The sequence below is a fragment of the Corvus brachyrhynchos genome, unplaced genomic scaffold, assembly GCF_000691975.1.
Source record: "Corvus brachyrhynchos isolate BGI_N302 unplaced genomic scaffold, ASM69197v1 scaffold309, whole genome shotgun sequence".
Taxonomy (NCBI): domain Eukaryota; kingdom Metazoa; phylum Chordata; class Aves; order Passeriformes; family Corvidae; genus Corvus; species Corvus brachyrhynchos.
The window spans coordinates 423,929-434,533 of NW_008240227.1; the positions used below are offsets into that span (position 1 = coordinate 423,929).

Below are 10,605 nucleotides of genomic sequence, written 5' to 3' on the forward strand. Positions count from 1 at the left end.
CAGCCCAGCCCTCCCAGCAGCACCCCCACGCCGACTCACCCAGCCTCCTCCCCAGCCAGCAGCCCCCTGGTCCCACCGCCTGGCCCCCAGCCCAGCACCATCGTAGGCCCAAACCCTCCCCAGACCCTTCTTCCCACAGCCCCCTCCACCCTGGGGGAGGAGAAGGTCTCAGTGGTCAGGCAGGTTGGTGGTGTCCCCGCACAGACCCCCTCGGGGCAGTACTTCACCACCCTGCACACCTGCCTCTGTGACACGATCTCAGGCTCAGTGTCCCGCTCCTCCCCGGAGCTCCTGCAGCAGTGGCTGAAGAAGGCTGAGCCGGCAGAAGAGCTGGGAGAGATGCCCAAATCCTGGCCCAAGCCCAAAAATGGCTCCAAGGTTCCCAATCCTCAGAAGCCCACCAACGGCAAGGAGATCTGGCTGGCTTTCCAGGATGTGGCCGTGCTCCTCGCCAACCTGCTCTCCCAGCTGGAGGCCTTCATGTTCGCTTGCCCTTTCCCCCACGTTGTCCGGGCAGGAGCCATCTTCATCCCCATCCATGTGGTGAAGGAGAAGCTCTTCCCAAAGCTCCCCGGGAGCTTCGTGGACCAAGTGCTGCAGAAACACAAGGTGGAGCTGCGTCCCACCACCCTCTCGGAGGAGAAGCACCTGAGGGACCTGGAGCTGAAGAGCTGCACCTCCCGCATGCTGAAGCTCCTGGCACTCAAGCAGCTTCCCGAAATCTACCCTGACCTGCTCAACCTCCACTGGCACAACTCCATCCAGCAGCAGCTCGGTAGGTAGCCGGGCATCTCCTGTGGATGGGTCCCTCGGGCTGTCCCAGGGAGACTCCAGCTGCACCTGCCTTCCAGGCGCTGCTGTTCTTGGGGAGCATCCAAAGGTGCCTCAGCATCTGTGTCCTACCAAGGGTTCTGCCCGGCTTCTCCTCTGTGGGTTGTGGAGGGGGAAATTTTGAGCTGGGAGGGAGAAAACTCATCCTGGGGGTATCAGGGAGGTTTCAGTCACCTCCAGGCCACCTCTGCCCATCCAAGGGCACTGTGTCAGACCCCCACCCATGGCTGTCCTGTCCAGCTGGTGACTTCACTGCTCTGTCCACACAACCTTTTGTTGCTGCTCAGGGTCATTATCAGCACCTTTATTTCTTCCAGGTTCAAGCTCACAGACTGGCCAGCACCCTTCCAAGTAGGTAACTCCTCTTCCATGTGGGTTTATAGGAGTTCATGGGATTTATATGTCATTTGTGGAGGTGTATGTGTGTGGGTTTCATGTGATGGTGAGCAGCTTGAGCTGGGTGGGGAGGCTCCACTGCCTGGGCCAGGCTGGAGCAGGGAATACTCGGGATGTGGAGGTGTGCCCTCCCTAACCACTCCTTCCTCTCGCAGGTAGCCCTGGCGTGGAGACGCTGAAAGCTGGTGGCAAAGCGACAGCCACAGATAGATCAAGAAAAAGGAGGCACTGAGGAACATGCCAGGGACAATGACTGGAATGGGAAGGTCCCTCGTCCCAGAGCCATGGATGCCGAGACCACCAGCAGCCCTGCAGGCAGATGCTCGGCTCCCACCAGCATCAGGGATCCTCCAGGATGCTGATACCTTGCCAGGGGCCCTCTGAGGATGCTGCTCAGGGTGGAGAACAGCTCAGTGGTGCTCCAGGGACACACTCGGATGCTGGTGGGTTATCCGGGCCCACGGGGATGGGCTGGAGCCCCTCACGGCAGCTGGAGCTGCTTTTCTTTGAATGGATTGTCTTTTAGTGCATCTCTCACCTCCATCTGTGACTGCCCTGGTGAGCTGTGAGGGAATGGCTGGAGTTCCAGTGGAGCTGGAGCAAGAGGAGCATGGAAATGGCCACAGCACCGTCCACAGCCTTGGAGAAAGGGGACTGCAGGGATGACATCCCACCTCCTCTGTCCTCTAAATCCCCTCTCCTGCTTTATCCACGCCATTCCCAATAAACATCACCTTCCTCTGGGATTTTCACCTTTAAAGTGTTACAAAGACCTGGAACAACATCAAGGGCAAGGGAATTGTGACTTCCATAGTCCCAGACTAAGGGGTTTTTTTTGTTTAAAATGAAGACATTTTACAAATGTTATGGATTTACCTTTATAAGGAGCTGCTGCCTTCAGGTCATGTGTTTTGGGTTGTTTTTTCTTGCAATACAGTAATTTATACCTGTCTTTTTATTTAAACTAAAAGGCTGCAAAAAAGATTTAAAGACTCTTAAAGAAAAGAAAACCAAATCACTTGACATCCCAGATCCTGTCCCAAAGGAGAACATGGGAGATGCACATTTAGGGATTGCCTTGATGGAGACTAAAGAGGCAGGGAGGGGAGTGATGCTGCCAGACCTTGGAAGGAGGAGGGATCCTTTCCATCCCAAAGGGTTATGGGCATCCCAGGAGGGATGTGGGCATCCCAAGACTAATGGACATCCCCTCACCCTGGGGGGCTGCAGCAGGGTACACAGCAGAGGCCTTAAAAACTCATCGCTCAGGTGGTCTTCCAGCTGCTGCAGGGCACGGAGGAACAAAACAAGGATTATTAGGATTTTTTTAAATTTCACTACAGGGAATATTTATTTTAAACTAAGAAAACAGCGGGAGGCTGGGGAGGGGAAAGCAAAAAAATGACCCTACCCAAACTGTACTTATTTTAGCCAAAAGGTGTGTTTGCCACTGGGGGGTTTGTGTGGGTGCCTTCCTGGTTTTCCATGGGGATGGAGTGGCTGTGGGTGGGACACGTGAGGGGGATGCTGCTGTTCTCCTCGCTCCCCCTCAGCCTTCCATGTCTGTGCACAGGGATTCGGAAAGCAGTGTTTGTTAATAATACTGTTGGTTTTGTATGCATATAAGGTTCCAGGGAAGAAAGTTCCTTCCCTTTATTTAATTTTTTTGTAAGAACATGAAGGGTTGCCTCATCTGGTTACAAAGAGTTCAGCTTGTTTCCAGACATGCCCTGCTTCTGTGTCTGCTTCCCAGGGTGGGCACAGTGGGACCTTCCTGGGCTTGGAGGGTCCCCAAATCCCCCACCCGATGCACTTGCCTGCCTCTCCCTGCACCAAGGCACAAGTGCTGTGCCCAGCCCCTCTGTCCCATCATCAGAGGCTGGATCTGGTGTCCAGGGTGCCATCGCAGGAGCACATCCCAGTCTCCACAAACCCCTGGATGACAGCCTGGGGAGAGGGCACTGGTCTGAGCATCAGAAGCTGGGCAGGAGAGTGTGGAGTGCTCAGGGATGCACTCTGGGCTGATCCAGTGGGGAACCCTGAAGACACCCTCCTCCTTGAGAGCTTCCATCAGGCACAGAATGTGCCTGATCCCAAAGGCCAAGTACTCCACTCCACGCGTTTCAGCCCCAGTTAGTGGAGCCCAGCAGGTGAACAGCACTGCCACGACACCCTCCTCACAAACAGAGTGTTTTGGGGAGCATCAGCAGGGTTTGGGGATCATCCTGCCTGGAGGAGCAGGCACACCCCCTCCTGCTGCCAAGAGCTCAATGAGGAGCAGAGGGAAGCTGAAACCCCTCCAGCTTCCCCTGGGGGAGTGCAAATGAGTTTGTGTTAATGGGGAGCAGCTGGAATGGAGCCACATCCCACCCCCGGGAAACCAGATAAAAGCCAGGGCTTGGGCAGGCCTTGCTGCTCTCTTCTCCTGGGGTGCTGCCAGGTAAGGGGTGCTGGTGGATTGGTGAGCTTGGCCCTCCTTGGGGAGGTTACTGGGGACAAGGTGGGTGTTTGGGGCAGGGAATGAAGTAATGTCTTGAGCCCAGGGTTGGTTACAACCCTGTGCTGCTCTGGGAGCTTCCCAGGAGATGCTGAGGCTTGGCACAGGCTTTCCTGAGCCAGGAGGCTGCTGGAGAGAAGGGGGGTGTTCTAAGAAGGAGCTCTGGGGATGGGCCAGTCACTGGGGTGTGCTGTGGTGGGGAGCTGGAGGGACCCACCCTAAACCCCCTGCTGTCCCTCTCCACAGCTCAGCTCTCCCAAGATGAGCCGAGGGGTTGGACCACCAGACCCCCTGGACACTGCTGCCCTGCAGCCAGAAACAATGCTCTGTGGTGAGAGGGAAGGGGCTGTGGGCACAGCTCTGTGCCCTGCTGCCCGTGTGGCTGTCCCTGCCAGCAGGCTGTGGTGCAGAGCCTTCCTGGTGCTGGCCGTGTGTGTGTGTGCTACTGCTGTCCCCTACGGCCTGGGCACCCTGGCTGCTGTCACCTGGAGTCCCCTGGGCTCATCAGCCCCCCAGCAAGGGATGGGTGACAGTCTGGTGACAGCATGTGGAGACCTCCTCACCTCAGGTTGCTTCCCAGGGGTCCAAGGAGATGTGACCCATGGGACAGGTGCTGGGGGATGGAGCCTGGGGACACGGACTGCGGCCACACAGACATCTCGGACCTCCCTGCAGCAGCAGCCTGGCTCTAGGGACAGGGAAGGGCTCAGGTTGGGCACAGCAGCGGCTGTGATGCTGTCCCCCACACAGTGGCTTGGCAAAAGGGTGCCTGCTACCTCAACTCGGCTCTTCCAGACTGAGGGTGTCCCCAGTCCTGGCTCCTGGCATCCCCTTGCTCTGGGAGGCCTCCGTGGAGCAGGACCAGGCTCGCGCGACACCACGCAGATGTCAGCAGTGACTTCAGCTGGTGGCCTGGGGCAGCCAGCGGGCACAGCAGAGCCCCAGAGCCCGCAGAGGGAGTCTGAGGGCACCTCCAGAGCTCAGAGTGAGCCAGCTGCTGGGGTCCCTGCCACCTCCCAGGTATGGCTGCACCCTCCTTCCTTCCCCACAGCTGCCCCTGGCCCCTCTGCAGAGGTGCAGGTGGCACCCAACCAGCTGGTGCCGCTCCAAGGGGCTGCTGGGGGGGCTCAGGTCCCACCCGATGTCCCAGCACGGACACTGATGGATGCTCACTCCTGGAGCCCCAGCACAGCAGAGCAGGTGGTGGCCTCTGCTCTGCCAGCGCAAGGGACACCCAGCTCGGCTGACCCTGGCACAGTGTGGGTGCCCCCTGCCCTGACACCTGAGGGGCTCTGGGGCACTGCTGGCACTGTCCCGCCTGGGAAAGCGGCTCTGTTGGTGGACGCTGCGTTGGCCCAGGTTCCAGGAAACGGGTCTGGACTCCTGGATGCAGTCCTGGCATCACTTCCTACCAGTGCCACGGCTCCTGGTGTCCACGATCAGCAAGTGCTGGCTTCCTTCCTTCCCCCAGCGGAGTCTGGGGGTTTTGCTGTCACCTCGGGGATGCAGAGTGACCTGCCTTCTCCCCCGGCACAGCCGATGTCCACCGAAGCCACCCCAGCTCAGACCAGGCCTCCCAGCCCTGCAGGTCCCGCCCTGACAGGGATGAGCTCCACAGCCACTGGTGTCATCCCAGAGCGTGGGCAGGTGTTTGTGATGGAAGAATCCAGGCACAGCAAGCCCAGGACAGCATCACTGGGACCCACTCCCTCTCCAGGAGGACCTCCAGGGCCCACCCCTGCCAGCCCAGCCTCTGTGCCTCCCCCCTGCTCCACAAACCTGGCTCTGGAGCTTGGCTCTGAGCCTGGGCACCACACTGCCACCACCAGCGGGACATCTCCATCCTTCCTGCCGACTTCTCCTGGAGCTGGGCAAGCAGCCAGCTCCCTGCTCAGCTCCCAGACCCTGGCTGTGCCCACAGGAGTGACCCTCGATGCCCTCATCATGTCCAGTGGCTCCATCACTTCCCAGCACTCCTCCACAGCCATGGAGCATCTCCCTGCCACCACCAGAGAGGCCTTCAGCCCAGCTGAGCTGGTGGTGAAGGGCAAACCTGGCTGCACAGGGACGAAACCCCCTGCATCCCACCCCTCCAGCCTCCCCTTTCCCACACAGCCTGTGCATGTGCTGCCCTTGCAGTTCCGGCTGCTGGGCATCGCTTACACCCCGGCTCTGGGCAGCAGGGATTCTGACGGTCGGGGCAGATGCTGGCACTTTGGGGTGCGGGGTGGTGCCAGGCCCTGCTGGGGTGAGAAGCTTGTGTGCTGCATCAGCCCTTGGTTGGTTTATTGCCCACCTGAGCATGGTGGAGGTGGGTAAATCCCTGGCACTGCTCCACTGGCACTTGGTTTGAGGTGGGACTGGACTCCCCTCACCTCAGGCAGCCAACAGGGCCATGGCACACCGTGTTGTTGCTGGGGTATTCCGTCCTGGGAGTATGGGTGGCTGCTCTAGGTATCCCAGCTCATCCATGGGCATTCCCAGAGGGAATATATACTCACTCCCTGGGGTACCAGCATGCCCTCTCCTGTGCAGACTGAGTTGACTCCCCTCTATTTATTACCCACCTGCTGGTGCATTTCCCCTTCACATGGGGGAGCTTGGAAAACCTTCTCAGTTACCAGGTGCTTCTTCCTTCCTTCCAGCTAAACCAGATGCTGTCCAGCTATGAGACCTTCCTGCAGGCAAATGTCCTTGAGTTCATGTGAGTGTGCAGCCGATGGGGAGGAGTGGTTTGGCTTGGAGGGAAGGGTTTGCCCAGGAAAACGCTCCAGGCAGGTCATTGTGAGGGGCAGTGCTCCCTCCCTGGCATCATCATCCCGAGGGATCCCTGTCTAAATTTCTGGATAAGTGTACCTGGGAAAGAAAAAGCAGGTGTGCTGCCCACTGTCTCCTCTCCCTCCCAGGAATGGCTCAGTGGTGGTGCGAGGGGAGGCTCTATTCCGGGGGGATGCTCCTGCTCCCACCAACTCCCACCTCATCCGGACAGTAGTCACAGAGGCAAGCAAGGGAAGGAGCATCTTCAGCTGGCAGCTGGAGCCCCAGTCTGTCCAGTCCGGTGGTAAGTCCTGAAGGCCTTCCCACAGCAGGGCTGCTGTTGCCAAGTGCCCTCCTTGTGCCTCTGTCAAAGCCAAAACCTGCGCACTTTGGATTCCAGGCTTTTCCTTCTCTTAACATCCCTTCTCCTGACCTGTGTAAAGCCATTTTAAGGATGTTAAGGGTGGTGGAGGGCACATCTGAAGCAGTGGGACCTGTGTGGGCCAGTGCTTCTGCTTAACACCCTGCCTTCCCCTCTTTGCCCCAGCTCTCCTGTGCTGGGAAATGGTACATCCCAACCCCTTCCCACATCCAAAGGAATTCCTCCTCACTCAGCTGCCCTCCTGGTTTCTGCTTTTGGTGTGTGGCTGTGGATGAGCTCAAGGCTGAACAATATCTCCCAAGGAAGGTGGAGGAACAGGTGTGAGCATAACTCTTCCAAACTCCCTTAGGCTTCAGCCTGGACAACCTGGACCCAGAGAAGCTGTCCATCTCCTTCGCTGGCTCCCAGCTTGGGATGAGCAGGATGGATCCTCTGGAGAGGCTGGTCAGTGAGGTATGCCAAGCCTTGGGGGCCCTTCCGAAGGGTGATGCTGGGGGAGTGGGCACAGGCTGCCTGGGTGGTGGGATAACCTGTGCTAAACAGGGGAAGGTGTGAACTGTTGTCTTCTCTCTACCCAGGTAACTTCATCTATCAGTCCCCTCTACCACGTGAGGAACTTCACCATCTCCCAGCTCAGGTATGGGATGCAGCTACTCCTCTGCCAACTCTTAATTTAATTACCTTCACCATCTCTTGTGCCCTCTGCAGCTCATTAGCAGTGCTGCAAGGATGGAGAGGATGGGAAAAGCTGGCAGGGGATGTGCAGCTGGAACAAACTAACTGAGCACCTTCTGTGGGCTCTCAGGGGAAAAACACCGGTAAAGGTGCTTGAGCCGGGTCCCAGCCCTCCTGCCTTGCTCAGGGCTCTTCTCTCCCCTCAGGAACCTCGATGGGAACATGGAGATCACTGGAGACCTCTACCTAGACACGGTTGTCCATGCTGATGTTACAGAGGTTCTGGAAGCCCTGACTACACTGTCAGCCCTCCCCCTGGACCTGACGTCCCTCTCGGTGGAGGGTAAGGACAGTCCCTGTGCGTGGTGTGGTCAGGGTTGCTGCCAAATCTGCACACCCAGCACTGTTTCTTGTTCCTTTAGGGTCCAAGCTTGGTCTGCACGTGTACCCCCTCTCCTTCCTCGTCACCAACAGACAGTTCAGTCAGAAGCTTCAGGATCCGCTCTCTGTAGAGCACGAGAATCTCTCCAGGGACCTTGAGGATGCGGTAGGAACGGGGCTGGTGGGAAGAGGGGATTAAGGTCCTCCCAGCGGGGTGAGAAGAAGAGCTGTGGGAGGAAGAGGGGCTGCTTTGGGGTGTCCAAGCACCCCCAAAAGCTGGTGGGGAGCTGAGCACAACCTTTCTTCCAGGTGGCGAGAGCCCTGAGGGATTACCCAACCTTCTTGAAAGCGTTGATAAAAGAATTCATGTGAGTGGGAGCGGGGGGTCTGCTGGGGCAGGGATGTACAGGGGCACGGAGGTCTCCCCTCAGACATCAGCCAACAGGTCATGGCTGACAGGTGCAGATTTTTGGCTACAGAAGGATTTGTGGAGGAAGCTGAGGTCAAGCATTGGTCCATTGTATCAGTGGTGACTTGCTGGACCTCCAGGGTCCCAGAGTGCAGGGCTCTCTTCCAATTGAGCAGAACCCTCTGGGAGGCTGGGTGTGCCCACCCCACTGTGGGGTCATGGGGGCACTGGCAGCTGCTGGAGCTCTTTCCAACCCTTTCTGCAGGCCTGGCTCCTTGATCTGCCATGGGAACATGATATTCCATCACCCTGCTCCAACCAGCATGGAAGTTTTGAAGACACTTGTGCACTCGGTTGGGCCAAACCAGGCTTTGGCTGACTCTGACATCCATGTGGATCCATACTCTCTTTCTGTGGGAGGTAAGCTCCCCTCTGGGACATGGGTATATGAGCTCCACAGGCCCCATGCAAGCACTGTGAGCAGAGTAGATCCACAGCTGACCACATCCTGATCCTTTGTGTGAAGAGAGGGTGAGATGTCTTGGCTGGTGAGGTGACCAGAAAGTAAAATCTGAGTAAGAGATGTGCCCTTTCCCTCTGCATAACCTGAGGGATCGGGGTTGGAGACCTGCTGCTGCAGGCTGGTGTAGGATGGGAGGATAGGGCATGAAGGGTGTGGAACAGATGTTTTTGTCTCCTATATATTTGTCCTGGAGCAGAGTGGGTGGCTGGCACCCCGTGGGGCAGAGCCCCTGGTTGCTCCAGGCTCTAAGCTCTGTGCTCTGCTCCAGAGGACACCCTGGAGCCTCCCTCGCCCCAGCCGGGCTTCCCAGCCTATGGAGTGGCCATCATGGTCATAGGTGGCCTCTGCATCATCACTGCGCCCATCGTGCTCGTGGTAAGGGTGAATTCTGTCTGCTGGCGTGGACAAGCAGCCCTGACCCCTTGTGTGGGGTGGGCTGAGGGACCCTGTGGGGCCAGGCAGGGCTACAGTCCCTGTGCTTTCCTCCCCAGTGCCTGGGGACCAAGAGGCTGGGCTGGCAGAATGGAAGAGCCCTTTGGGACAGAAGAGACCCTGAAGCAGGGATCCAGACCCTGGAAATGGATAACCAGGGGTTCTGGACAGAGGTGAGTGGCCTTTGCATCCCTTGGGTTATTTTCTGTGCCTGGGAGCTGATGTTGCTGCAGGTCACGGGTTCTTCTATTACCTGGTGCTGATCTCTGGGGTTGGAGAAAACTGTGGGGAGCTGGAGGAAAGCGACCCTCATTCCTGCCTTTGCTAGAGGTGTTTACAGTGACTTCTTCCCTCTCGCCTGCAGGACCCTGAGGATGGTCACATGCAGTGGCAAAGCACTTCTGCCTGAGGAGACAAGCAGCAGCTGGGGGGAGCTTGGAGAGGGGCTGTAAGGGGGAAGGAGATGCTGAGAAGCTTTCCCACATCATGTAGCAGCAGCTGCCAGGTGCTCCCTGAGCAGAATGCAGACTCAGGTGTGTAAAGGAATAATTTTGTATCTTAAATAAACTGTTTATAGACCGTCAAACCCAGGTGGGAAGGATCTGTGTTTGCTGCTGGGGGGGGTGGTGTTGAGCCCTTCTGCCTGGGTGGGCAACTTTTGCCCAGTGCTCCCAGTACCACCACAGCCGTGTTCTGCTGGTCTAACTGGTGCCAGGGAGCTGGCCTTGGTCCTCTCCAGCTCCGGGATGGATAACAAGACCCTAGTGCTAGGGAGTTAAAAAAGCGAGAATGTGCAGGCCAGCCCCACAGTCACATTTCCAGCCCCAGAGTGCTTTCCGTTCCAGCACAGTGGCTTTTATTTCAGATCCTGGAGTGTTTGTTCTAGCCCCGACCCTGCCCCACAGGCTTTATCTCAGCTCCAGTCCTGCAGCACTGATTGCAGCTCCTGCGGTGGACGTTCAGCACCCCGGAGTCTTTATTGCAGATCCTCAGCCCCAGGGTCTTTATTTTGCCTCTCCACAGCCGCAACTTTTATTTCACCTCCAGCCCCGAGGTCTGTATTTCAGGCAAGCCCCGAGGGCTTTTATTTCAGCCCCAGCTCAGCATCGTGTCCCCCCAGCTTTTATAAACACCTCTATGAGAGCTCAACCTTATAGTCGCTATCCCAGCTCTACAGTGCTTCCAGTTCCAGTCTCATAAAGCTTTACTTCATTCCAGTTCTGCCTCTTCCCACTGCGGCTCGGTGAAGCTGCTCAGGCATCAGAACAAGATCTTTATTTCAGGTCGAGGTCCGTGAAGCTTCAGCCCCAGCTCTGAACTCC

The 10,605-nt window shown here is 57.5% G+C and overlaps 3 protein-coding genes across 4 annotated transcripts in view; all 3 read left to right on the top strand.

The window, feature by feature from the left end:
* Nucleotides 1–2,923, top strand: part of CUNH15orf39 (chromosome unknown C15orf39 homolog) — a 5,933-nt gene extending 3,010 nt beyond the window's left edge. The window contains exons 2-3 of the mRNA XM_017745152.1: nt 4–775; nt 1,383–2,923. Coding sequence (XP_017600641.1) covers nt 4–775; nt 1,383–1,459 — 849 coding nt within the window. The 3' untranslated portion in view covers nt 1,460–2,923. The remainder of the gene's footprint in view (nt 1–3; nt 776–1,382) is intronic.
* Nucleotides 2,924–3,049: 126 nt separating this feature from the next.
* COMMD4 (COMM domain containing 4) overlaps nt 3,050–10,605 on the top strand; it is a 12,882-nt gene continuing 5,326 nt past the window's right edge. Inside the window, exon 1 of one of the 2 annotated variants that reach the window (XM_017745176.1) lies at nt 3,050–4,411. In XM_017745176.1, coding sequence (XP_017600665.1) covers nt 4,326–4,411 — 86 coding nt within the window. In that variant the 5' untranslated portion in view covers nt 3,050–4,325. The remainder of the gene's footprint in view (nt 4,412–10,605) is intronic. The other variant, XM_017745179.1, reaches the window with a different exon arrangement.
* On the top strand, nt 5,924–10,599 carry LOC103622955. The gene is made up of 11 exons (XM_017745171.1): nt 5,924–6,428; nt 6,631–6,785; nt 7,213–7,316; nt 7,442–7,500; nt 7,745–7,881; nt 7,961–8,085; nt 8,229–8,287; nt 8,594–8,748; nt 9,120–9,226; nt 9,343–9,456; nt 9,648–10,599. Exons 1-11 carry the CDS (start codon nt 6,379–6,381, stop codon nt 9,690–9,692), a joined length of 1,110 nt encoding a protein of 369 aa, XP_017600660.1. The 5' UTR covers nt 5,924–6,378; the 3' UTR covers nt 9,693–10,599.

Coding starts and splice junctions, on each gene's coding strand:
- LOC103622955 (XM_017745171.1), top strand. CDS start 6,379: ATGCTGTCCAGCTATGAGACCTTCCTGCAGGCAAATGTCCTTGAGTTC. Junction 6,786..7,212: donor CCAGTCTGTCCAGTCCGGTG/GTAAGTCCTGAA, acceptor AAACTCCCTTAG/GCTTCAGCCTGGACAACCTG. Junction 9,227..9,342: donor CTGCGCCCATCGTGCTCGTG/GTAAGGGTGAAT, acceptor TTTCCTCCCCAG/TGCCTGGGGACCAAGAGGCT.